The sequence below is a fragment of the Aythya marila genome (assembly GCF_965140915.1).
Source record: "Aythya marila genome assembly, chromosome: 3".
NCBI classification, from domain to species: Eukaryota; Metazoa; Chordata; class Aves; order Anseriformes; family Anatidae; genus Aythya; species Aythya marila.
Window position 1 is genome coordinate 116276845 of NC_139044.1, and position 24682 is coordinate 116301526.

Consider the following 24682-nt stretch of genomic DNA (forward strand, 5'->3'; position numbering starts at 1 on the left):
GGTCAGCCCTGGGCAATGCTCCTCACCCTCTCTATTGCCTCCGCTTTTAGGGATTCCTGCTTGGCCCGGGGGACGTCTCCCCTAACTCCTGGGCAACCCATGCTGGCCTGGCAGAGCAGCGTGGGGCAGCACTGACAGGGCCGGGCACTTCTGAGGGGCTGAGGGCACTGTCCACAAGGAGGGCAGTGGGGAGAAGTGGTTTTATCCCAGTGCCTCCTCTTCACCAGGATTAAGGGGGAGGATGTGGGGACCTCTAGGCTTTACCTCAGAGACTCCATGAACAGCGTGGGGTCCCAAAAACTGTGTCCACACGCAGTAAGGGTGTAAAGACAGCTACAAAGAGTCCACAAGAATTTCCCAAGGGCAGATCTATCCTGGACAACGTGGCAGGTTTCTTTGAGAGGTGACTTCTGCAGCAGACAGGAGGGGACAGGGGAACCTCGATTCTCTTCACCTCGCACAGGATGGCCCCACAACGGCACAGCCTTGAAGCAGAACCATGAGGTGTCCAGACAGGGTCATGGACAGCAGCTGGGAGGCCAGCAGACATTCTTCCCTGCTTGGGATGATGCTGAGGGACTTGGTGATGGGCACTGAGGGGGTTTTACACCATGAGGGACACTGGTGGCCCAGAGGGGGCACAGGGCTGGCAAAGGGCTGGGGCCAGTGGCGCAATGGACAACGCGCCTGACTACGGATCAGGAGACTGCAGGTTCGACTCCTGCCTGGCTCGGCACTTTTACTCTGCTCGTGGTCCCCCTGCTCCATCCATCAGGGTCTTCCTCCTGCTGCCTCTCCTCCAGCCTCATAGGCTTCTTCTCTGCAGGGTATTGTTAATCCCTGTGATAGGGGCTTCGAAAAGCAGTTGTTAGGGGAAAGTTCAAAGAGGTGCAGAAAAATAGAGGAATGCATGAAGCTAGACTTGATCTCTGTTGTCTGTGCCTTGGACTGTGGAGGCTGGTGTTGGATGCAATGCCCCAGAATGGTCTCAGAACTGCTGGAAGGGATCAATAACACCTCATCTTGAGCTGGGGGCACTGCCCCATCTTAACTGCCCAACCCAGCATGGATTTGCCCTTCAGAGATGAAGGGACACGCTGCTGGCTCCTGTCCAAGTGGTTCTTCACCAGGACCCCGCATGTCCAGGGTTTTCGGACAGTCACCCAGCCTGCAGTACTGCATGGCATTGTCCCATCCCAGGTTCAGGACATCACATTTGCCTTTGTTGAACTCCTTCTCCCTGTCCAGGTCACTGTGAATGACAGTCGTCCCTGTTGGTGTCAGTCATGAGATCATCCCACCCCATTCCTGAGTATGTCAGTGAAGATGTTCAGCGGCATCAGTGTCAGCATCCCACACTCCCAGAAAGTCACCTTTCCAGGCCTGAAGTGCCCTGAGGAGTGGTGGCTCTTGAAGCAGGTCACACACTCGCAGCTTTGACACGATAAGTTACAAGATGATGCTCCCATGGTACCGATGCCAGAGAGATGGGCAAAAAGCCTGAAGGACCTCAGGAGCAGAGCTGCCCCATTGCACCTCCAGGACAGCCAGGCCTTCTCAGGGCGAGCCAGGCAGGAGTCGAACCTGCAGTCTCCTGATCCGTAGTCAGGCGCGTTGTCCATTGCGCCACTGGCCCTTGCCCCCAGCCCAAATTGGACCCCCACCGTGCTTTCTGCACCACCTGGGTGTGTTGGTGGTGGGTGGAGGGAATTGGGGTCACTGCTCTTAACATCCCATTCCAGCATGGAGTTGGCCTTCAGAGGTGAAAGGACACACTGCTGGCTCCTGTCCAAGTTGTTCTCCAGGGCCCTGTATGTCTGGGGATTTCAGTCACCCAGCCTGCAGTACTGCATGGCATTGTCCCATCTCAGTCCCTGACCATAACCCCTCAAACACAATGTCTCACCCTGTTTTCCAGACTCCTCTTGCCCACAGTTACTCATCAGCCTTCAGCTAGCTTTCACTCAGCAGTGCTCCATAGGGGCCAACTGGCTCTCCCTGAGCCCCATCCCTTCCCCAGCCCTCTGCAGATCCCCTGCAGGAATGGGGGTCCCAGGACCCCAGGAGGACCAGGGCCAGTGGCGCAATGGATAACGCGCCTGACTACGGATCAGGAGACTGCAGGTTCGACTCCTGCCTGGCTCGGCATTTTCCTTTTCTCTGTATCCTGGCCGTGATGATGGTGGCACGCACTGCTTTCTCCTTTGTGGTCTGCCTTCTCCTGGCTTTTCTCTCTTTTCTCTGGGCTTCTCCCCCACCACAAGAACAAGGGTAGAAAATGCAATGAAAATAAAAGGTTCGTGGGTTGAGATAAATAGAGGGAGATCACTTACCGATTACCATCCCAGGCAAAACAGATTCAGCACAAGGGAGATTAATGTAATTTAGTACTTACTGCTAACAGACTGGAGCAGTGAGAACTAAAAGCAAACTTTTAGGAGGACTCAGCACAGACACCACAACAGGATGGATGCTGCCCTCACCCTCAGAGGTGGGTAAGGCAAGGCCGTCGTGAGTGGGGATGGAAGTAGCCAGGAGGTGAGGTCTTCCCAATTCCCTCCACCCACCAACAGGCGGTGCAGAAAACGCGGTGGGGGTCCAATTTGGGCTGGCAAAGGGCCAGTGGCGCAATGGACAACGCGCCTGACTACGGATCAGGAGACTGCAGGTTCGACTCCTGCCTGGCTCGCCCTGAGAAGGCCTGGCTGTCCTGGAGGTGCAAGGGGGCAGCTCTGCTCCTGAGATCCTTCAGGCTTTTTGCCCATCTCTCTGGTGTTGGTACCATGGGAGCATCATCTTGTAACTTATCATGTCAAAGCTGTAAGTGCCATGTGCTTCAAGAGCCACCACTCCTCGGGGCGCTTTAGGCCTGGCAAAGTGATTTGCTGGTACTGTGGGCTGACAGAGTTTCTGCTGAGGTCTCTGAGGCTCTGTTTTCATCATGAGCTCCACTTTCCCACTGAGCACTGCTGAGCAAAAACTAGCTGAAGGCTAACGAGTAACTGTGGGCAAGGGATGAGGGCTCTGATATGCTTGGGTGCTTGCATCCAGACCTGGTGGTGCAAGGGCAGCACACTGGCACCCAGGTGAGGCTGGTGGCTAAGTCACACCAGGGTTGGACTTGGGGTGTCCCTGTGGGCAGGTGGCCTCCCCGTGCTCCCTGCGGGTCCCATCTGTGCTGCAGGCAGGACTTGGCAAGGCGCTGACAAATGCAGCAAGCTCGAGGTGAGCCAGAAAGGCAGATGGGGCCTGGAGCATGTCATCTACCAGAACAAAGTGTGTGCTGTGTCAGTTCAGCCTGAAGGGGAAGAGTTAAGGAGGGATCTTCATTTTACTGTGGGATTTGTTGTGGTGTCCCTTGGGCCCAGCCCTTTTGGGATGCCCAGCTCTGCCATAAGGGCCTGCAGGGCAGAAGGCTACCATGTATCTCTTACCCTGCAGAGAAGAAGCCTATGAGGCTGGAGGAGAGGCAGCAGGAGGAAGACCCTGATGGATGGAGCAGGGGGACCACGAGCAGAGTAAAAGTGCCGAGCCAGGCAGGAGTCGAACCTGCAGTCTCCTGATCCGTAGTCAGGCGCGTTGTCCATTGCGCCACTGGCCCCAGCCCTTTGCCAGCCCTGTGCCCCCTCTGGGCCACCAGTGTCCCTCATGGTGTAAAACCCCCTCAGTGCCCATCACCAAGTCCCTCAGCATCATCCCAAGCAGGGAAGAATGTCTGCTGGGCACCCAGCTGCTGTCCATGACCCTGTCTGGACACCTCATGGTTCTGCTTCAAGGCTGTGCCGTTGTGGGGCCATCCTGTGCGAGGTGAAGAGAATCGAGGTTCTCCTGTCCCCCCCTGTCTGCTGCAGAAATCACCTCTCAAAGAAACCTGCCACGTTGTCCAGGATGGGTCTGCCCTTGGGAGATCCTTGTGGACTCTTCGTAGCTGTCTTTACACCCTTACTGCGTGTGGACACAGTTTTTGGGACCCCACGCTGTTCATGGAGTCTCTGAGGTAAAGCCTAGAGGTCCCCACATCCTCCCCCTTAATCCTGGTGAAGAGGAAGCACTGGGATAAAACCACTTCTCCCCACTGCCCTGATCCTCCTTGTGGACAGTGCCCTCAGGCCCTCAGAAGTGCCCGGCCCTGCTGGTGCTGCCCCACGTTGCTCTGCCAGGCCAGCACGGGTTGCCCAGGAGTTAGGGGCCAAGCAGGTGTCCCTAAAAGCGGAGGCAATAGAGAGGGTGAGGAGCATTGCCCAGGGCTGACCCCGATGTGATTCGAACACACAACCTTCTGATCTGGAGTCAGACGCGCTGCCCTTGCGCCACGAGGTCAGGGTGCTGGGCTGGGGCTCCCTGGCTCATCATGAGGTCGGGGTGGTGCCAGTGTCCTTCCTGAGGTGACCATGGGCAGAGTGATCTGGTGGTGCCATGGACAACACCTGGCTGGGATCAGGAGACTGCAAGGCTGACTCTTGCCTGTTTCGACTTAATATTGTGCCCACAACCTTGCCATGGTGGAAATGGTGGGGATCCAGCTGTCCTGGTGTTCCTCTGGAAGTGGTGGGGAACCCAAACTGGACTCTACCTCACTCCCTTTCTTTGTCATGCCTTCTGCCAACAATATGACCTTTTTCTATCAGAAAGCCATCAGGCATTTTTCTCAAAAATAGCAAGTGCAACATCCTTTTCACATGTCCTGTTTAATCTGAACCTCCTTCGGGACTGGATAGAGGCAGGGCAGCAGCACCTCTGTCTTTCCCAGCCCTGTACCTTTCCTCTTTCAAAGTGTGGTGTTTCCTGTTCAACCCATCTTTGTTTTGCACCACTTTCACCATTTCCCATCACTCTGCCTTCAGCCTAATGTCACAAATTCTGACATGTTTGCAGTCAGTTCTTACTTTCCAAGAACTCATGCTAACACCATTCAAACGAAATCTCTGACACAGCTACTAGTATTTATTTTTCTTTCTAAAGAAAATAAACCATTTGAGTGTAAAAGTTTTGATGCACTGCAGTATTTATCAGAGCTATTAAGAATGACCCATTTCAGTAAATCCTTGGTGAATGAGGATAAAATAATGAGAGAAAGGTCATAAAAGCAAATAAAAATGAATCCCAAATTTACTGGAATGTTATAAGTGATAGTTTAATAGACACATAAATTTTCTGCAATGGATATAGTTCTCTAACTATGCTTAAAGCAGTTTGCTTGACTTATACAGTCCATGAGCTTCTTGTCCACAGTGTGTATGTACTGTGTATAAATGCAGTAGACAAAGAATATTATTTTGGGGGAAAAGACCACTGTTGAATTTTATTGTATTTCTATTAGCAAGTAATCGTGGGGGAACAAATCCTAGCATTCTCATCTGGGCTAATCCTAGAATAATTAGGGTTGGAAAAGACCTCCAAGATCTAGTCCAAATGGTAGGGTACAAGTCTACATGGAAATGCTCTTATATAAAAAAATAAATAAATCTGAGCAAAACGCTGTCTGAAACCCTTCCTATCCAAGTTTTTGAAAATGAGATTTGTTTTTAAATGAAGTAACTGGCATCATGTGGTGACCATTTCCAACTGTGAAAGGTGTCATTGATTGGCAAGGCACAAAGTGCTAGGGGAACATCTGCTGGGGTGGGATTCTGCCTTAGACACCTGAATGTGCCTGCAAGGAAGGTGTCTACCTGTGCACTGAGCAGCATATCTCCCATTATTACTGTAGTTACATGGTTTTATGAAATTGTATGCTATATAAAGTTATATAAAGCTATAACGAGTTCAGATTCTAGTTGTATATTTGTCCTGAACGTGGGGAACTCACTCCATCAAGCTCGGTGTTTGAAACCAAACCTCTTCCCTGCTCTCCAGACCTATTATCAGATGTTTCCTCTAAATTAGCAACGCAGAAGGCAGAGAAAGGAGGCGTGGAGCTGCCCGTCAGCCTGAGCAAGCACTACCCAGGACCTTTTCCATCCCTTCCCACTCAAGCCTCCCACAAGAGGGAGCCATGAGCTAGCTCATGGACTGCACTAGCCACAGAGCCAGGCAGGAGATGCTTTTTGCTCAGTGAACGAGCATCCTTCCCCAGGCCAGGCTGGAAATTCAGCTTATTTTTCCAAATATTTTACCAAAATTAATTTAGTAACAAATCCAAAGAGGATTTTTTTTTTTTTTCCCCCAGGATAAAAATTATGGTCATAATTTGAAGGGGATCATGATTGTACAAAAGCTTATAGCCTGAGAGTGAGCACATTCACATGCAATGGGTAGATGTGATAGGGAAGGATTTTGAATGTTAGAAAAGCACTCCTCTTCCAGCAGGTGATTAACACACTTGAGGTATTGTATCTCTCCTTCATGTCCCATGGGAAAAAAATAAAGTAAAACAATAATAAAATAAAATAAAATAAAATAAAATAAAATAAAATAAAATAAAATAAAATAAAATAAAATAAAATAAAATAAAATAAAATAAAATAAAATAAAGGTAAATGCTTCTATTCCTTAATTAAGCAGAACATTGACTTTTTTTTTTTTTTTTTTTTTCCAATTTAAAAAAAAATTTGCAAACTGGAAGTCTGTATTCCAGTTCCAGCCTGATGAAATACAATGTTGGATCTTGTCTGAGAGCTGAGATGTTCCCTTCCACTAGAATCCAAGACAGCTGACATTTCCCCATCAGTGCCTTGTTTCATCCATTTCTCTCTGCAAGGGACCCAGACAGACCTCCTGCCACATGGCTGCCCGGGAGACCCAATGGCGCCTGCAAATCGGAACTGAAAAGCTAAGAAAGAAGCCAGAAAGGCAGAGAACAATGCATGTTAACGGAGGGGAAGGCTGCTATTGTTGACATCGAGGCTGCTGGGTCAGAACAACATCCATAAATATCACGTACAGGCTCAAGTAGGTGGCACTGTTTTATAAAATAAACCAAACTAAACCAAACCAAACCAAAATAAAACAAAACAAAACAAAACACACATTTCATTTGTCAACAGAAAAAAGACAAAGCATTTCCTCAGGGCACCTTAGAGCAGTCAGTGGGCAAACAGCCTGGCATATGGGCATCCCTAAAACACTAGGTGCTGGGGAAGGGACCAGCACAAGCATGCTGGGTTGAACAGCTTCAGCAATAGCTACAGCATCCTGTGGTGCTGACCACTTCCAACACATCAAGATTTTGCTTTGGACTTGAGGAAGCAATGCCTGAGAGAACAGTGGTACACGCTGACTCCTCCCTGGGAAGACTTTTTGCCATTTTCTGCATGATTTCACCTAAATGCATCATAAAACCAAACGGGCTTTGCCGAGAAAGGCTGCTGCATTCTGACTGACACGTTTTCCATATGATGCTCAACACTTCCAGGTTGAATCCAAGTGTAAACCCCCGAACCTTAACTAATCTGCAGCTTTCCTTACCGACCTGCTGCTCTACCTCTGAGGTGTAAGTTCTTCTCAGTTCTTCTACATTCTGCTGGAGTTTAAGTGCCTGCTCCAAGTGAAATAAGAGTGGAGATGGAAAATGCCCTGTGATGTGTGCTAGCTTGACCTGGATAGGTTAACTCACCATCTGGGTGTTTTGCAAGGTGTCTGAGAGCAAAACGAGCAAGCACCGGATCCAGGAGACATCATTATCTGTCAAGATCTTCACTTTCTTGTGCATTTCACCATTTTTCACATCTTCAGATTGCTCTGCTCATCTTGATTTTCCAGGATTTCCAAGATAAACCAGGGAGGGTGCAAGGCAACCACTGTTGTTTCAAGGAAAGGGTCCAAGATGTCCTGAATGAGTTAGGAGCCTAGGAGAAGCTTATTATTAAATAATGCTTACTCAACTCTATGTAGGTGCTTATATCTCGGTGTCTGAATCTATCAGGCATTTGGCCACACAAATCTTAGGCAGTATGAATGGCATCCAGTTGCCCCATAGTCATATGTAGACTGTCCCAGAGGTTCTGTGTCTTAGCTGGTAGTCCCATGAGAAGTCTTGAAACCCTAGAGCAGCCCAAAGGAGCTAGGCCTATGCATCTGGGCAAGGGAATTGAGTCCAGATTGTCAAGCCAACTAATATTTTCAGCAAGAAAATTGGTTATTTAGTTGGTTCAAATTTTAATTACAGGCTAGGCTAATTACATACAAAATTAGTTATTGATGAAAGGGGACTGCAAACACTGCAGCAGCATCTTGGGTCCTCTCCTATAGCCAATATCATCATTAATCTCCTGTTATTCCCGGGTGTGTCCTCTCACACCAAAACGATGAGGTGTTTTCTCCAGGTGGTCCATTCCCAACCACCTTGATCTTTGAGGTTAACAAATAATGAACGTCCCTGAGCGGGCTGATATTGAGAAGCAGCCTTCTTGGTGGCTTGGTAAGGAGGTGTAGCTACTTCTCAGTTTGCTTTTGTGCCCCTCTGCCATTGTTCGGGTTTAGCAGCGTGCAGCGGTCAAGCTGTACTTGTGGCTCCGTGGCCCGCCTTCTACCCTCACCACTGCCAAGGTCCCTGGACAGCCAGCTCTGTTCCCACAGCCCTATAAAGCAGGAGTGCTCCCTCCTGCCCTGCTCCACATTTCTGGTGCTGTGGTCCTGTCCCCTGCAGCTGGGACCTTCTACCATGAAGCTCTTCTCCTGCCTCGTGGCTGTTCTCCTCTTCCTCTTCCAGGCTGCTCCAGGTAAGGGGCAAGACTCAGGTGGGGTTTGCATTTACGAGGTCAGAGTCTTGTTGCTGCTCCTTTTAGAGATGTTCCCTATTTCTTAGTCCTGGAACTGAAGGGAAAGATGAAGCCAAAGTGACCAGATACCAAACCAGAATTTTCTGATGGAAGGCACGGGTTAAACCACAACGGGGTTGCTGGCTTTTCAAAACTTCTTGAAGTTTCTTTATGGCGTTTGGTGGAACAGCTGAAAGAAGGCATCATGGAAATGATCTGTCTCTTCATAACCCAGGGTCACAAGTCCTCTCCTTTATGTACCGTAGGAAAGGGATAGAAGCATTATCTTGTATTACTCAGGTTGAACTACACCAGAGAAGTTTGTGTTGGCTCTGTGAATATGCTGGCTCCCCTTCCTCAGCCCTTCTGTTGCACCAATTCATTTACTGATTGTGCTTTTAGCCTAACTTCTTCTCATATTGAAGGAAATTCCCCCTTCTTGGGGTAAAGCTTTCAAAAAAAAAAGGAAGGAACTGGGCAAATCTGCTGTCCCTTGTAACTGGACCAGATCCCAACACTGGGTGTTGTGTAAGGTGTAGGTACATCTCAGGGCATACAAGCACCTTGCTGTCCCTTCCATGATCAACCTGCAGCACTGCAGTCCCAGAACTAAGGGGCATCTGAAGGCTGAGCTGTCCCTACTCACTACAGGGATAGGATATGATCAAGGTCAGGATATGATCAGAAACGACAGCTATCTTTTTCTCTGGTTGTACAAAGGCCTTCCTTGGAGTCCTGTGAGGTCCACGAGGCTTCTCAGAAATTTTAGAGAATCTGTCTTGTGTTTTTGGGGTATTTGTATCAGACCCCTAATAGGGGTCCATGGGGTTTCAGCAGGAGGAAGACCATGGGAAATGGCCTGATCCTGCAGCACAACCGGGAATGCCGTTCTTCCCGTAGGTCTCGGCTTGCCCAAAGACACCTTACGTTGTGTTCGCTACCATGGTTTCTGCTTCCAACCAAAAGCCTGCCCACCGCCGTTTGCTGCATTTGGAACTTGCTCTCAACGTCAGAAAACCTGCTGCATAGGTAGGTGTGGAAACCCTGCCTGGGCAGGCAGCATTTGGAGAGGAAATTAGCTGGGGGCCATCTGACTGCATCCACACAGCTGGGTTTAACAGGCCCCAGCTGACCTCTTCTGTGTAATTTTCTCTAATCCTTTCTGGACTTGCTTATTTTGGAGCCCCTCGTTAGTCAATGAATATCATTACGTCTATACATGCTTTATATCCAGCTGTGCTGGTCTGACCTAAAGTTCATCCAGCATCCTGTATCTGACCATGGCCAGAGGTGGATGCTCCTCTACAGTTAGTTTGTGTGGCTGCAAAATGAGAATAATGAGCACCACAAGGGTATAATTACACTTTCCCATTCTTTCTCCTGTCTTTTGTGAATTTGCAGCTCAGGACTTTTAGATCTAGGCACCCTCATGTTTAGAAGTCCTTACTGGATTTCTTCTCTTAAATTACAAATTTCTTCTGTATGTTCTAAAACCTCTTCCTTCCTGATTTTATTCTGTACCACAAATGGAACAAATAGTCATTCTGCAGCCATCTTCTTCATAAGTTTTTAATATCCCTCCTTCAGTTGTTTCTATTCCCAGTTGGTAGATCACAGATTCCTCTTCTTTCAGACGTGCTCTGATTAACCCCATAGTCCTTTGTGTCTTTACGTTTGAAGACACAGGAACGAGAACCTCGTGATTCTCTCCATATATGAGTGTGCCAGTTGTTCACATAGTGATGCAATTATGTTTTCTGTTTTGACTTAAATCCTTTTCATTCCAGACACTACATCAAACCTCCATACTTGTCAAGAAGAAGGGGGCCATTGCGTACCTCCGAAAATCAAATGTCTGCGAGGGCAACTGGGACTTTGCCCTCGCAAAGGATGGAAGTGCTGCAAAGAGATGTAATAAAGACCTCACAGAACTGCAGAAAACCACAGAAATGCATGGACAAGAAAACAAACAAGCTTTCTTCCTGGTGTTATAGAAAAGCTGTCTGGCTTTCTCAACATATGAAGTGTATAATTACTTACAGGCAACGTGTTTTTTTAATCTATATAACGAAGGCAATAAATATTAAACAAAGAGTGTAACAGTCACATAAATGCTCAGAAAGAGGCAGAACATCTCTGCCTTACACCCACGCAGAGAAATCCACAGAAGCATAGCCGTTATGCCCTTGGAAACCACATCCCCTCGTAATCTAGTTTCGACCTCCCTCCTTTTTCTGTCCTGCCCTGCAGCTTGCAGCGCGGCACTTGGGCTCCCTGCCTGCTTGGACTTCGCAGCTTTCTGGAAGGCATCTGCCATCATTCTGCCTGCAAAGCCCCTGGCACGTTGAGGTTTCCTGAGGCTGCTGTTCTGAGTTTCAGCACCGAGGGTGATCCCTGCTCAGTAGCTCCAGGGATCCCAGGCTAGGCATTGTCTCTGGAGCGGGCTGTGGTGGGAAAACCCAGCTCTGTTGTGGTTGGAAGCCTTTGGTTGGCCTCTTCCTCCAAGATGCACTCTTTGGTCTCATTCCTTGGATGCAGTTAGACAGTTCTTGGGAAATACTGAATGTGCTCAGCTCTTTTCCAGCCTTTTGTTGGGAAAGAGGGTTTTTGGGAGCTCAGCACCTCTCAGGATGCAACCTATGTCTGCAGAGCAAAAAGCCCACACGTTCTGGGTCATTACAGTCATTTGTGCAGAACTGTGCTGGCAGATGCAAACTTGATTTAATTGGCCTTTTTTAGAGAGCTATTCTTCAGAAAATGTTATAGGATCATCCCGTCTTTGCTCCAGACAAAGCCTCCTTGCATAATTCTGTATCAGGAATAAGACAACCATTTGTGACGATGAAATCTTTTCCTTCTGTTAAAGAAGTAGGAACAGTGACTTTTCTGTGACTGCCTCACACTGGTGTTGCTATTGCAATAACTACTTTTTTTTTTTTTTTTTTTTTTTTGGCTCTGTAGTTTGATTTAGGGGCCTAAACCTCTTTGCACAGGGCTTAATGGAAATATATAATCTGTGTAAAAAGGAAACCGTGTAAGTTTGCCTAAACAGACATAGGAATACCACACATAGAGGCTTGGTAGAAGAGAACTGTGATTTTGTTGAATGCTGTCCATTTTCTACTTAATACAGATATATTTTGTGGGTTGCTTCACCTGCTGGGAATATTTCAAATCCATTCCATACTGTTCATATGGTACGCCCTTCCTGATTACCTGAGAGCTCAAGTATTTGTGGTTTATTGTCAAATAAAAATGTATTTTTGAAGAAATCTTTGAACAAACACTCTTGAAATTCATGCCGTGTGAATGCTTCTGAAACTCAGTCACAGCAATATTTCTTACAAGGAAGTACTGAAAAGAAAACTGTGTATGCACTGATTACAAATGTAGAAATTAATACAATGTTCTTTATTCTTATAAGTTTTTTTTCTTTTTTTTTTTTTTTTTTTTCACTGTGCTTTATCCCTATATACGAAAACTCCTGCTTCTCTGCCAAAAAAATGCCACTTGATTGTGCTTGTGTATTGGTCCCAAATGTTAATATGACTGGTATTTCTTTCCTGCCAAAGCTTTCTGAAGACATAGACAGACAGGTAAGTGAGGAAGATGTAAATCAAGATAAATTTTAAGTCTCATGGGTGCATACAGATGCCAGTCTCCAAAGCTGAATCAGTCCAGTGAGCTGGACACAAGCCATATGCATATATCTCCTCTCCAAGAAGTGTCCCACAGGTAATATGCCCTTATATGTAATAATAAATTGGAAATTTATGGCCTTTCTCAGCCCAAATCAGTGTCTCATTACTATCCAGAGACCCATGGCATCCTCCTAAAAACATGGTGTCCCATGTGTCCACCCTACAAACACCCTTCTTGCATTGGTGCCCAGAGAAAGCTTCCAGCTGGTGTAAGGGTTTAATCAATTCAAATTAAATCAATTTAATTGATTTTCTCATTTAATTGTTTTCCTCAAGGAATTCTTTTCACTCTTTTAATACCTCTGAGGGTGTTTTCTGCCAAGTCTATTGCTGGCAGCTCAAGATGTGTTTTATATTATATTATATATTATATATATATATTCCCCGAGATTGTGCCATGAATCAGGCAGATGTGTGTGTATTGCAGCTGGAAAGAGTGGAACCTTTCCCAAAGCCACAATTTTTTTAATCTAGGATGGATTAGTAACGGGGAAGAAAGATTTAGAAATTATTCAGCATTTTTTTAAGGAGTTGGGCTGCCCTTTTTATTTTTGGCTAAACAAGGAGAGCAATTAATACAGCTACACAGAGAGGAAAAAAAATCCCTCAAGAGAAAAAAAAAAAAAGCCACAAATATATAAGTATTATGTAGGAGACGTCAGAACAAGCTTATGTTCTGCCTGCACCAGTTGATTTGAGTTATATTAGGAGCTTTAAATGTCAGCAGCTCTTCCTGGAGGAGTCTTGGAAGAAGAAGAAGCAAGAGCAAGAAGCAAGGCTGCAGATGGCTTGTCTGCTTCAGAAGTGGGCAGGAGGAGCCTCTTTTCTTTCAGTTCACAAGAAACTGAGGTTTTTGAGGAAAGTGTGTCAGTGAGTACGTCTGAGGCACTGTCGGAAGCTGCTGTCCCTGGCTGCCTGCCTCTCACCAGGCAGTGTCTCTAAAACCCCGTGCAAGCTGAGAAAACCCTTTGCTGACAGATACTTGATGGTCTGTGGAAACCAGGCAGTTCTGTGAGCCAGGAACCTCCTCTCTACTGACTCAGACAATCAGATAACCACCAGAGCCATGAATTTTAGCTCTCAGGCCCAGCTTTGGAAGGTGTTTTTTGCCTTTCCCCTAAGACTGGGAGGTGGTGTGATGAAGTATTTCCTTTTTTTTTTTTTTTTATTTTTTTTATTTTTTTTTTTTTATTTTGGACTGCAACCAATTGTTTGTACACGTTTACACTTGTGCCTGGTTTGGACTGTTGCCTGGTTCTGCCTGCTTAGATACGTCCCTCATCACACAACACACCAGCCACAAACACTGCCAACTTATTAGTTACTTATTAGAGTTACATGACTTTTCTAAGGCAGGAGGATTAAAGCAATGCTGAATCAATCAATAGTAGTGGCTCTGAGAGCCCTGCTGAGCTGTTTGCAGGCCACAACACCAAGCAGGAGAGCAGGTCCAGAATCTTGATGGGTCACCTGTTGGAAAGTCATCCTGAGACATTGGTTTGGGTTTGAGAAACCATTGCAGTTCTGCTTTCACTGAAGAAAAAAAAATCCTGCTAGAAGGGTTTTGGGACATTGAGCTCCTTCTGCTTTGTGCCTCTGATCCCTTTCTCATTTCTTCTCCTTAGTTCCACTGTTGGAAGCATGCACATCCCAGCATGGTGCAGGTGTATGGAGACAGGATGGGGTCACCAAGGTCCCCACCATGTCCCACCACCCATGGTTAGTAAGAACATGGCTGAGACACCAAACGAGGTCCACAAAAGCACTGAGGGATGAGAACACCCAGCTCTTCTCCAGGGGAATCAGCTGTCCTACAAGGACTTTGGCTTGTGGGTTGAGGTGTTGTTCTTTCCACGTACATTATGGAGCATGGTGTGGAGGGAAATCCCACTGCTAGTTTGGGATTTGGGGCAGTGTATCCACAATGACAGGGAATGGGTGGCCTAGGGACACAAGTTAATGAGTCCAGAGGGATTCCTTGCATGGAAGAGGTGGGCACACTGTCAGGACTGTGCAGCTGGGGTGTTATTGGTGAAGTTTCTGTGCCATGCTCCAGTGTTTTTCATCTATGATCCTTCCTTTCTGGGGAGGGTGCTCTGGAGGGGAGGGGATTGATGAATGTGTTTTGTGTCAAACTGGAGATGGAAAGGAAGATAGTGGGGAGATCATTTGCAAATCAAACCCTGAAGCACAAATAACCAGAGGATAGAAGTACCTTTGGGCAAACAGTTGTGCCCTGCTTCAGCAAAGCTTTTGAGCACGCATGGAGCATGGAGCACGCATGGAGTTCCTGTGTTTTCCTGATGACTTGAGAGCCCTAGAGGTTAAAAGAAAAGAAGTGCGGGAGTTATTTTTGAGAAGGCTGCAATTTTTCTTTCCCCTTCCATGTCAACCCTTGGCCCGACATTCAGCCACAAGAGATGCTCAGATGTGTACCCTCTTCTCCTGCACATGGATAAAGAAAATGAGGGGTGTTCTAGCACTTGACTGTCTTGTATCAGCCTTTGAACAAGGTGTTTTAACCCATTTGACCTTAGAAGATTCGATAAAATTTGTCTTTTGTCCTTCTTGGCTTTTGTTGCCCCCACCTAGGCACTGGTGCCACTTGAATTGTCCCAGGCCATCATGCTGGGCTTTCAGTGTCCTGTCTGCCACTGCCTTGCAGAAATCCCCGGAATTTGGGCATCTCCAGTGACATAAATCAGGCTCCTTGTGGCTACCAATCCAGGACAGCACGCTTGGACTCTTCTGAGTGCATCTGAACTACATTTTTTTGATGGAAAAGGTAATTTTTAACCTGGATCCTTCAGCTCTCTGTTTTAGGATGCATTCACAGGAACAATTACATGAACAAAGCTGAAGGAACAGTACAGGCACAGGGTAACTGGAGTATTGCATGCTGATTTTACAGCCAGAGCTACATATCTGTCACATAATTCCCATCAAGTGGAGCACTGATGAGCTAACTGGCCACCACCTCACCTCCACCAGCGCTGTGTGGTCAACACACTCAGGAACAAAGCCTCCCAAATTCCTCGGAAGCCAGAGCTGGGGTGGCCTTTTTGGCAGGAAAATCATGGCCAGGTTTCAGTTAGAGAAAATATTCACATGGGCTCAGATCAAAAGGAATCGCTCCTAGGCTCTCCTCCCTGCAGCTCCTCAGCAGCCTGTCCCAGGAGGCTGCTGCCACCCAGCCCAGCACCTCCCCGGGCACTTCACTGGCTGCTGGCAAAGGACAGAAGAAACCCTGCATATTTTTTTAATATATTTTATGGTATTTTATTTTATTGCATTTTGTTTTGTTTATTTTTATTTAGTTAGTTAGTTTAGTTTAGTTATTTTTCTTCTCTCTTCTCTTCTCTTCTCTTCTCTTCTCTTCTCTTCTCTTCTCTTCTCTTCTCTTCTCTTCTCTTCTCTTCTCTTCTCTTCTCTTCTCTTCTCTTCTCTTCTCTTCTCTTCTCTTCTCTTCTCTTCTCTTCTCTTCTCTTCTCTTCTCTTCTCTTCTCTTCTCTTCTCTTCTCTTCTCTTCTCTTCTCTTCTCTTCTCTTCTCTTCTCTTCTCTTCTCTTCTCTTCTCTTCTCTTCTCTTCTCTTCTCTTCTCTTCTCTTCTCTTCTCTTCTCTTCTCTTCTCTTCTCTTCTCTTCTCTTCTCTTCTCTTCTCTTCTCTTCTCTTCTCTTCTCTCCTCTCCTCTCCTCTCCTCTCCTCTCCTCTCCTCTCCTCTCCTCTCCTCTCCTCTCCTCTCCTCTCCTCTCCTCTCCTCTCCTCTCCTCTCCTCTCCTCTCCTCTCCTCTCCTCTCCTCTCCTCTCCTCTCCTCTCCTCTCCTTCTCCTTCTTTTTCTTTTTCTTTTTCTTTTTCTTTTTCTTTTTCTTTTTCTTTTTCTTTTTCTTTTTCTTTTTCTTTTTCTTTTTCTTTTTCTTTTTCTTTTTCTTTTTCTTTTTCTTTTTCACAATTACTTTTTTTTTTTTTCACATAGCTGTCTACAGCTGGCAGCTTCCCAGCCCCACATGCCAGCTGCCAGGCAGGGGAAACGGGGAAGCCGACCGCCGGTGAGCACGAAGCAAGGCAGCATTGTTTGGAGACGCAGCACCAGGTCAGAGCGACACGGAGGGTTGCTGAGCAGGGAATGTCACGGGGCTATAATTAACTCCTGCCTGCTCCCTCCCTCCTTCCTCCAGGATGCCATCCCGCTTGCCTACAGCACGTAGAGGCTTCTGCAAAATCCCCTGCTCAGCCCTGCTGCTCTCCAGCAGAACCCAAGCGATGGGGATCCTCGGGCTCGTTTTAATCTTCATCTCCCTGATCGCTCACGGTAAGACCAGGCAGGCTGAGGGTGGTAAGCAGAGGTAGCTGGGAAGAGGAAAAAAAGCTTTCCTTGCTGTGTGATCAAACCAAAACGAGAGAGGTATTGAGGGGGGAAGGTATCCTCAGGCTTCTGGATGATATAGGGTGTAAAAGGGTAAAATGTGAAATTTAATCCCCTGGGGTAATGCAAATATGGGACAATGCATTGCCTCTTTGGGAGCAGACCAGCCAGGGAATCCTCAGAAATGCCTTCTGCTCTGGGCTCAATTTTTGGATGCTCCAGGAGAATGTTTCTTCCCTTCCTGAGGTTGCAGTTGATGTTGGGATGGGGATCCTGGCAGCGCTCACTGCAGTCATGCATGCCCGGCTCCGTGCACACTCCCGGCGTTGGCTTGGCCAGGCACACGGTGCCCTGGGAAGCTCCACCAACTTTTATTTTCCCACCTTGCCAGCTCAGGCATTTTCCCACCACCTTTCTGCTTCTTTCCACAGGGCACACACACGGACCGGACAGCTGTAACCACGAAGGGGGCTTGTGCCGCGTGGGGAACTGCATCCCTGGTGAATACCTGGCCAAGTACTGCTTTGAGCCCATCATTCTCTGCTGTAAAAGTCTATCACCAACCACTGCAAAGAGCTGAAGGTGGCCAAAAGAGCAAGCTGCAGCACGTGGAGAGCTGCAGGCTCTGCTGACAAGGAACAGGCTGCAGTTGGGGAGGAAATGCTGTGCCTTTCTACGACTGTGGTTTCCCTGCTCCAGCTCCCTGAGGCTGTGCATTCTCTCGTGGACTTCTCAACACATCATTTTTCCCTTTTGCTGTGAGTTTTTAAAGCCGCCCAGGTAATATATCCTCCCTCTTTGGCGTCTGGTTGTTACCTGTCATGCCCAGGTGAGGAATTGCCTTTCTCTTTACTCCAAAACAATAAACCTGAGGTTTAGCAGAATGAGTGCCTGTCTGTGACTGCGGCTGGCACCCAGCACAGCTGCTGCTGGGGACATGCTCTGCCACTCTCCAGGAGGGGACAAATCCTTCTTCTCCATCACTTTCAGTGCAACAGCTATGGTAGGGGTGTCCTAGGTTCATCCTCCTTCCACAAAACAGCAAGAGAAGGAAGACCCCAGGCTTGCTTGTTTGAAGTGGAGGAAGGGATATGAAAGCAATGCAGTGTTGCCCTTGGCTGCTCTCCTCACCTGTAGGCTGCATTTCTGGTGCTCCTCCTTTTCTCTGTAGTCACCCAGCAACATCTCAAAGCAATTAGAATGTTTGTACCTGATGCAATCATTTAAAAAAAAAAAAAAAAAAAAAAAGGTTTTATGCAGCTTTCTGCATGTAAGCTGCATCAGCCAAAATGCATTAGCTCTCCAGATCCACTCTTGGCCCTTCTGTGTTTTTGTGGTGTGAAATTTTGATCCCCCCATCTGCCAGATTGCTTTTGGTCTCTCCTTCCAGGTAAAATCACTTCCCTCTGGGTCGATCAGTTCTGTGAAAGCAAGCAAACAATGATGTAATGAGGGAGCTATGCCAGTTAGCTGAGGCATTGGCCAGAGCCAGGGAAAAGTCCTCCCTGGGAGATGAAATTCTTGCTGGGATGAATCAAACAGGAAAATTCCCATTGACTTCACCAGGGTCAGGACCCATCACTAGAGGTCCAACGATGAATTCATCCGACTTGAGGATGAATTCACGAGCAGCCCGGATCCTCTCCTGGAGTCATCCCAGCGCAGGCAGAGCACGGTCCGGGACGCTGAGGAGACGCCAGAGCTCCCCCGGTGCTCCCAGTGGCTGGACAGACGGACAGGAGTGCCGGCTGTTGGCTTGGGAACCGCCACTTAAAACAGATGGGGCTGAGCCCGGAGCCAAATTCCTCCCCAGATCCGACCGACTCCAGCCTGGCTCGCCAGCACGCGCTGCTGTGTGGACACGGCACAGGCAGGGGTGTTTAAATCGAGGCGCCCTTCCAAATCAAACAGCTCCTTTCTCAGCTTCGTCCACAAAGTCTGTGGTTCGCGCCTCTTATCTGGGGACCGCTAGCCACCATATTTATAGCCTGTTTTCCTAAGAAAGTGCAGCAGCCGAGCTCATGCAGCTCATCCTGTGAATCTCCCTGCCAGACGCTAGGCTGCCTGCACCCAGTAGGTTTTGAAGCAATCAGACAGACAAATTTTGATTAATGTAAGGTGGAAGTATTCAGGCAGCTTATAGGCAGCGTTATACCTCTGGCAGTAACATGACAGTAAATGCAAGCTGCTACTAAAGGGCACTATCCCACTCTCCCCCAGTTGTGTGCTCCTTTGCTCACTGTTCTGGCCAGAGATGATCCAAAATAAATAAATAAATAAATAAATAAATAAATAAATAAATAAATAAATAAATAAATAAATAAATTGTTGTCATTTCTGCATGATAAATAAGATGAATGGACAGGCAGACAGGAGAGAAGAAGGACCAAGGACAGAGATGGAGTGTGGAGAACAGCACAACCCAGTCACCAGCCCATGAGGAGCTGCTTAAGCAGCAGTATAAGATGCTTTGGTGTGAGTGTAGGGGATGTTGCTCCAACTGATTACCCTCAGGATGTAACCCTGTAACCCAAAGGAAGAAAAAGGCACCTGCAGCCACGTGGACAGCCAGGGTAGAGCCCTACCCTCATGCCTGGTGTGTTGACCAGCACGAGCCTCCTGAATAACTGGAGATGTTAGCTCCCAGCATGTGGCCTGAAAGTCCCACTCACTGGAATTTGTTTGCTGTTCCCAGGCAACACGGCAGTGTTTGTTTGGCAGAGAAAAGAAATCCTGCTCTTAAAATGCCATTGTTAAACAGAGCTGTGTAATCAGCACCAGGACGATGGTCAAACAGAGTTCTGTGTGGGCAAGGTGAGCTTCATACTTGTGGGCAAGCTCCTCACGTCCTGGGGACACAGGTCTGGCACCACACCTACAAGCCCAGTACAGATGTCTCAGGTGCCCCAGAGCATCCCAAATGGTAATAGGTGTCTGTGTTTAGGCAACTGGAATAAATGCTAGATCTCCACTAACTTCACTGAGTGCTTAGACGTCTCATGGACTTGAAGACCTACACGTTCTGGATGTAGGTAGTGGATGCTCCATCCCATGAGGTGCTCAAGACCAGGCTGGATGAGGCCCTGGGCAACCTGAACTGGTGGGTGGCATCCCTGCACAAGGCAAGCAGTTAGGACTAGATGGTCTTTAAGGTCTCTCCCAACCCAGACCATTGTGTGATTCTACGTTTTGTGTGACTATGTGTCTGTAGGCCTGAGCATGCATAGGATTTTGGCATTATCCCCCCAAAATCTCCAGCAGGCTCATGGTGGACAGGAGGCACGACAGCCCTCTGGGCAGAGGTTCACACCAGAAGCATCTCTTGCAAAGTAGGACTGGCATTGGGTGGTTTAGGGGAAATCTAGAGGATCAGAAAAGTCTCCTGAAACGTGCTGAGGCCTTACTGCTCAAGGCCTAGTCATGAGCAATACCTATGGGGAAACCAGGGGAAGCCAAATTTAGCAATTGATTTCATGACAGTGTGATAATTTACCATATAAAACTTCTCTCCCAAGAGAAGAAAAGTCTGAGAGTGGAAGAAAAGCTCAGATAAAGGTCACAGATTTATTGTTCTTTCTGTACTGAGGCCTTCCCTCGTGGTTGTTGTTATAGAGGTGGATGGCCCCTTGGGTTGGTGAGGACGGCCGTCATTGTGGTCTGTAATGAAAACCTGCACATGGCCATGGAGAGTTTGTGGGACAGATCTGAACCCAAACTGAGCTTATGATCACTTCTTCTGAGGTGCTGTACCTGTGCCTTTTCTCAGGGTTTGGTGAAAAAGGGGGATGGGGAGGCATCATAAGATGGTTTTGGGCTCCAGGAGACCTTCCAATTGCTGAACCATTTGGTCCTGCAGATTCACTGCTGTGGTCATCTGCACTGCTGTAAATATACCCCAGGCTGAATTTTAAAGCCCAGGCTCTCCAGGTCCTGACAGTGGAGACTCCCCTCCCATATGGGGCCCTGGAGAGGATGGGGATTGACCTGACTCCTCCCCAGCCCTGAAACCCCTGAGGCACCCAGGAGCAATGTTATGTCACTGAGCACAAACCTTCTTTTGTGCGCTTTGGGCTCTGAAAAGAACCATCTGGTGGCAGGTTTGGGAGCAAGGAAGGGTGGGAGAGGCTCAGCACAAGCTGAGGCCAGCACGGCGTGAGGACCACGCAGGAGGGAGCAAGCCCAGCTGCTGTCACAGCCATCTCCTGGGGGATAGAGACTTCCTGCCCCTGGTTTCTGGGGGAAATCTGCTTTTTTTTGGTATTGGCTGGGTTTGGCTCCTTTTCCCAAAGCACACTCGCTGCAGCTGCAGGCACCAAGCAGTGCCACCAGACGTGCAACGCACCCCAAGACTTCCAGGGCCCTCTTCTCTTTTCCCAAATCTCGCTCCAGGTTGCACGTGGCCAGTTTGCATGGCACGCTGTTTAAATGCTCGGTGTCCCATCACTCAAAGTCCATCTGGCAAAGAGCCCCTTACTGCACTGTTTGGTGAAGGTGATCCTAGTTCCATTAAAGCAGCCCAAGTTTTACAATTTGCACCCAGCCTGCAAATAAAAGGCCATCAAAGTGACTTGCAAAGGTGTTAGTGATGCCCTCTGCTGCTTCACTGCTGTAAAAAGAATCTTTGATAAGGTTTTTATTCCCTCTTCCACTTTTTTTTTTTTTTTTTTTTCCTTTTTCTTTTCTGTTTATGGGAGATTTCTGCTTGCTGTTTGCTTTGTGTTGTTTGCTGAAGTTGAAATTCAGGTCCCACGTCTACTAATTTCCTGGAATTGACCTGGAGAACTAAAACAAACCAAGGGTGAGCTGTGATACACAAGCTTTTCCTAAAGCTCCTGCTCCTGTTCGTTGCAGAGACAGGCTCCAGCTTTCCTATTTAATGAATCCAGAAAGGAATATGTGGAATTGCTATTTTTCTTGACAGCTGTAAACAAAAGCTTTGCCAATGATCACTTTGCAGCCCAGAAGTTGGGAAATGCAAACAGACCTTTGATTTTTAAGGATCTCATGCTTTTCAAGCCAACCTTGTGCTGTCAGGGAGTGCTAGGGAGGAGACTCTGGATTTTTTCACGCTTGATTTTGTCCGTGCTAAGCACAGAGACTGGGAGCTGGAAATTAAAATAAAATAAATAAATAAATAAAAAGGCAGAATACTTTGATCCTGCACATGCTTGGACGGCTTTTCAACATCTCATGCTCGAGCCTACAAACACAAGAAGAGCCAGACTTGGTCAGCCCCAACATCCTGGCTCCAGCAGCAACCAGAAGCAGCCTCCCCAGTGCTCGGTGCAGTTTGCTGACAAAATTCTGCTTTTTTTTTTTTTTTTTCCTTCTTCTTCCCCCCCTGTAAAATGATGTGTCCAGGAGTGGGCACATCCCAGTGCCACTGTTTGCTGTCGTGTTGAAATGCACATGAGATTGACAAAGTTCCCTCCTGTCCAGCAGCGTTACACAACCCCCCGGCCCTATAAATCCAGGATTTTCCCTCTTCTTTATCTCTTTACGGCCCTTCACTCCTCCCCGCAGGGAACACCCACCCACGCTCAGCCATGCGGATCCTCCAGCTGCTCTTTGCAATCATTGTCATTCTCCTCCTCCAGGATGTTCCCGGTAAGGATGAAATATTTTCAGGGGTTTCTGCAGGATGGAGAGGAGAGGAAAGGCAGCTCCCTACCCCCAGGTAGAAAAATACAGGATAGAGTCCTCAAATCTAACCAAATCAAAGCTGACCTGACTCTTGCTTCCCAGGAACAAATTTCTTCTGAAATTATCTCCATGAAGTTCCTGGATGCAGGTGTCCCAGGCTCATGGGCTGTATGTCTTCTCCTCTCCATCCTCTCACAACCTTCCCCAAAATGCTGAGCCTAAGCCAGGAGCCTGAGCTCTGCTCCTGACCAGGGCACAAGCCTGATCCCCTACAAAACAAGGAGAACCCCATGACACCAAAAGGCATCTTTCTGGGGAAGGGAAGTGGGGGGAAAATCTGAAAGTTCTTTTTTTTTTTTTTTTTTTTTTTTTTTTTTCTCTTTTCTTATGGGATTCTGTTTGAATAGAGAAGCTTTGGCTGGGCTTTAAGGTCACTGTGGTATCACTAGGACTATGATGGTGTAGCTGCTGTGGAAACCAACCCTGATAACCAAGGAGATTTCCTTTCTCTGTGTATTTACACTCTCATTTAATTAACTTAAGTCCTAGGGATAAAAGAAGGAGACAGAAGGGATTGCGTACCCATCGGTGCATCCCTCCAGAAACCCCAAACTTGGTATTCCTGCTATGTGTAAAGAAAAGCAGCATACACCTTCTTTATCAAAACAGGGAATCTTATAATAATAATAATAATAATAATAGTAATAATAATAATTATAATAATAATAATAATAAATAATCCAATGGATAAAACACCTTCTCCAAAAGCCACATCTCTGACTGTTGGTGTTGCCCAAGGGATCTGCCTCCCCTGACTCTCCTAGGCTGGCCGTAAGGAGACTTGTTGGGCTTGGTGTAAGGAGCTGTTGCTTCATGCCCTTCACCACTGAAGCTCCTGGTTCCAGCCTGAAGCTCTGGTTGCACATCCAGTGACACCGCGAGGGGCTCCGGGTGGGTTCCCAGATCCCCTAATGTGTCTCCATCCCCTTTCCCCCTGCAGCACGAGGCCTTTCGGACAGCCAGCAGTGCAGGCACAACCACGGGCACTGCCGGAGGCTCTGCTTCCACATGGAGCGCTGGGCTGGGAGCTGCAGCAATGGCCGCCTGCGCTGCTGCAGGTGAGGGCGACCACACTGGGACAAATCCTGCACCCTGGGCACCAAAACCGTCCCTAGGAGCTGCTCTCAGACACTGCCATCCACATCCACAGCTGGGTTGGTCCATCACCAATAAACCTCTTGGTTTTCTATATCCTCCTGAGTCTGGAGTGCGGCTGCGTTCCCCCCTGAGATGGATTGTCCTGCCTCATGCTTGGGGTTTGGTTCCTTTGCCCACACGGAGGCACGGAGGGAGGATGGGGTGCACCGGGGTGGCCAAAGCATCTGCAGATGTGGCAGAGCACCACAGGGAGGTCGGTGTCCTTCCAGCTCTCTCCTGGCCTGTGTCACTGCTTGTCACAGCCTTTATCCATCACTGTCCCTGCTCTATCCATGATTTTGGGATTCCACGATTCTGTTTCTGCATGGAGCAGCTCTCACGTGAGATCTTGCTTGCACAGGGGGAGGTTTACATCAAAAGAGAAACTCCCTGTGAGGCTGATGACAAAACCAAAAGGAGATTTTTGCCTTCATTTGCTGGCAGAAGACATTCCAGGCTGAGCCTGGTTGTGCGCACAGGGGGCAGAAGAAGAGGACCAAAGCCACCAGCAAGGCTTTGGATGGGCTCTGGATGCTGACATTTACAAAGAACTCGTTTTGCGGGGTAATTAAATAGCTGAAGAAATGCTGTTTGCTCAGAAGGAAAAAAAAAATAATTAAAAAAGAAAAGGAGAAAACTCATCCCAGAGGAGAAATGATGGATATGCTTGTAAAGGAGGAGAAGGAGACCTTGGGGCCAGCAAACCACAACCTCAGCCAGGGAGCGTTAGGACAGGCTTGGGGACAGCAGGTGGCAGCCCCAGCCTGCTCCTTTGCTTCTGCAGCAGGAAAGGAAGGAAAAAGGAGACTAAACTTTCCCTTTTCCACCCTGAAACATGATGTCTGTGTGGAAACTGCCTGGTGGAGGAGCTTTGGGTCCACGCTGTGGCAGGGTTGTGTCTGTAGGAGGGACAGAGGTTGGACTCGATGATCTTGAGATCTCTTCCAACCTAGAAAATTCTGTGATTCTGTGACATCTGGCACAGGTTGGAAGCATGGGCAGAGTTTTACCTACCTCTCATCTATGCAGGGAGTTTTAGGAGGTGAAAAATAACATTATTTTTTTTTTGTATTTCAG

At 47.7% G+C, this 24682-nt stretch overlaps 3 protein-coding genes across 3 annotated transcripts in view; all 3 read left to right on the forward strand.

Annotated features, from left to right (window-relative positions):
• LOC309876556 (gallinacin-12-like) overlaps positions 1 to 18959 on the forward strand; it is a 36323-nt gene extending 17364 nt beyond the window's left edge. The window contains exons 2-5 of the mRNA XM_082757004.1: positions 15066 to 15185; positions 16376 to 16492; positions 16578 to 16711; positions 17197 to 18959. Of these exons, the coding sequence (XP_082613130.1) occupies positions 16407 to 16492; positions 16578 to 16711; positions 17197 to 17345 (369 nt within the window). The 5' untranslated portion in view covers positions 15066 to 15185; positions 16376 to 16406 and the 3' untranslated portion in view covers positions 17346 to 18959. The remainder of the gene's footprint in view (positions 1 to 15065; positions 15186 to 16375; positions 16493 to 16577; positions 16712 to 17196) is intronic.
• LOC309876562 (gallinacin-11-like) lies at positions 8056 to 12247 on the forward strand. Its single transcript, XM_082757011.1, has 3 exons — positions 8056 to 8660; positions 9600 to 9728; positions 10487 to 12247. Exons 1-3 carry the CDS (start codon positions 8603 to 8605, stop codon positions 10612 to 10614), a joined length of 315 nt encoding a protein of 104 aa, XP_082613137.1. The 5' UTR covers positions 8056 to 8602; the 3' UTR covers positions 10615 to 12247.
• Positions 18960 to 22246: 3287 nt separating the features above from the next.
• On the forward strand, positions 22247 to 24293 carry DEFB125 (defensin beta 125). The gene is made up of 2 exons (XM_082757010.1): positions 22247 to 22372; positions 23409 to 24293. Exons 1-2 carry the CDS (start codon positions 22312 to 22314, stop codon positions 23528 to 23530), a joined length of 183 nt encoding a protein of 60 aa, XP_082613136.1. The 5' UTR covers positions 22247 to 22311; the 3' UTR covers positions 23531 to 24293.
• The last annotated feature ends 389 nt before the right edge of the window (positions 24294 to 24682 follow it).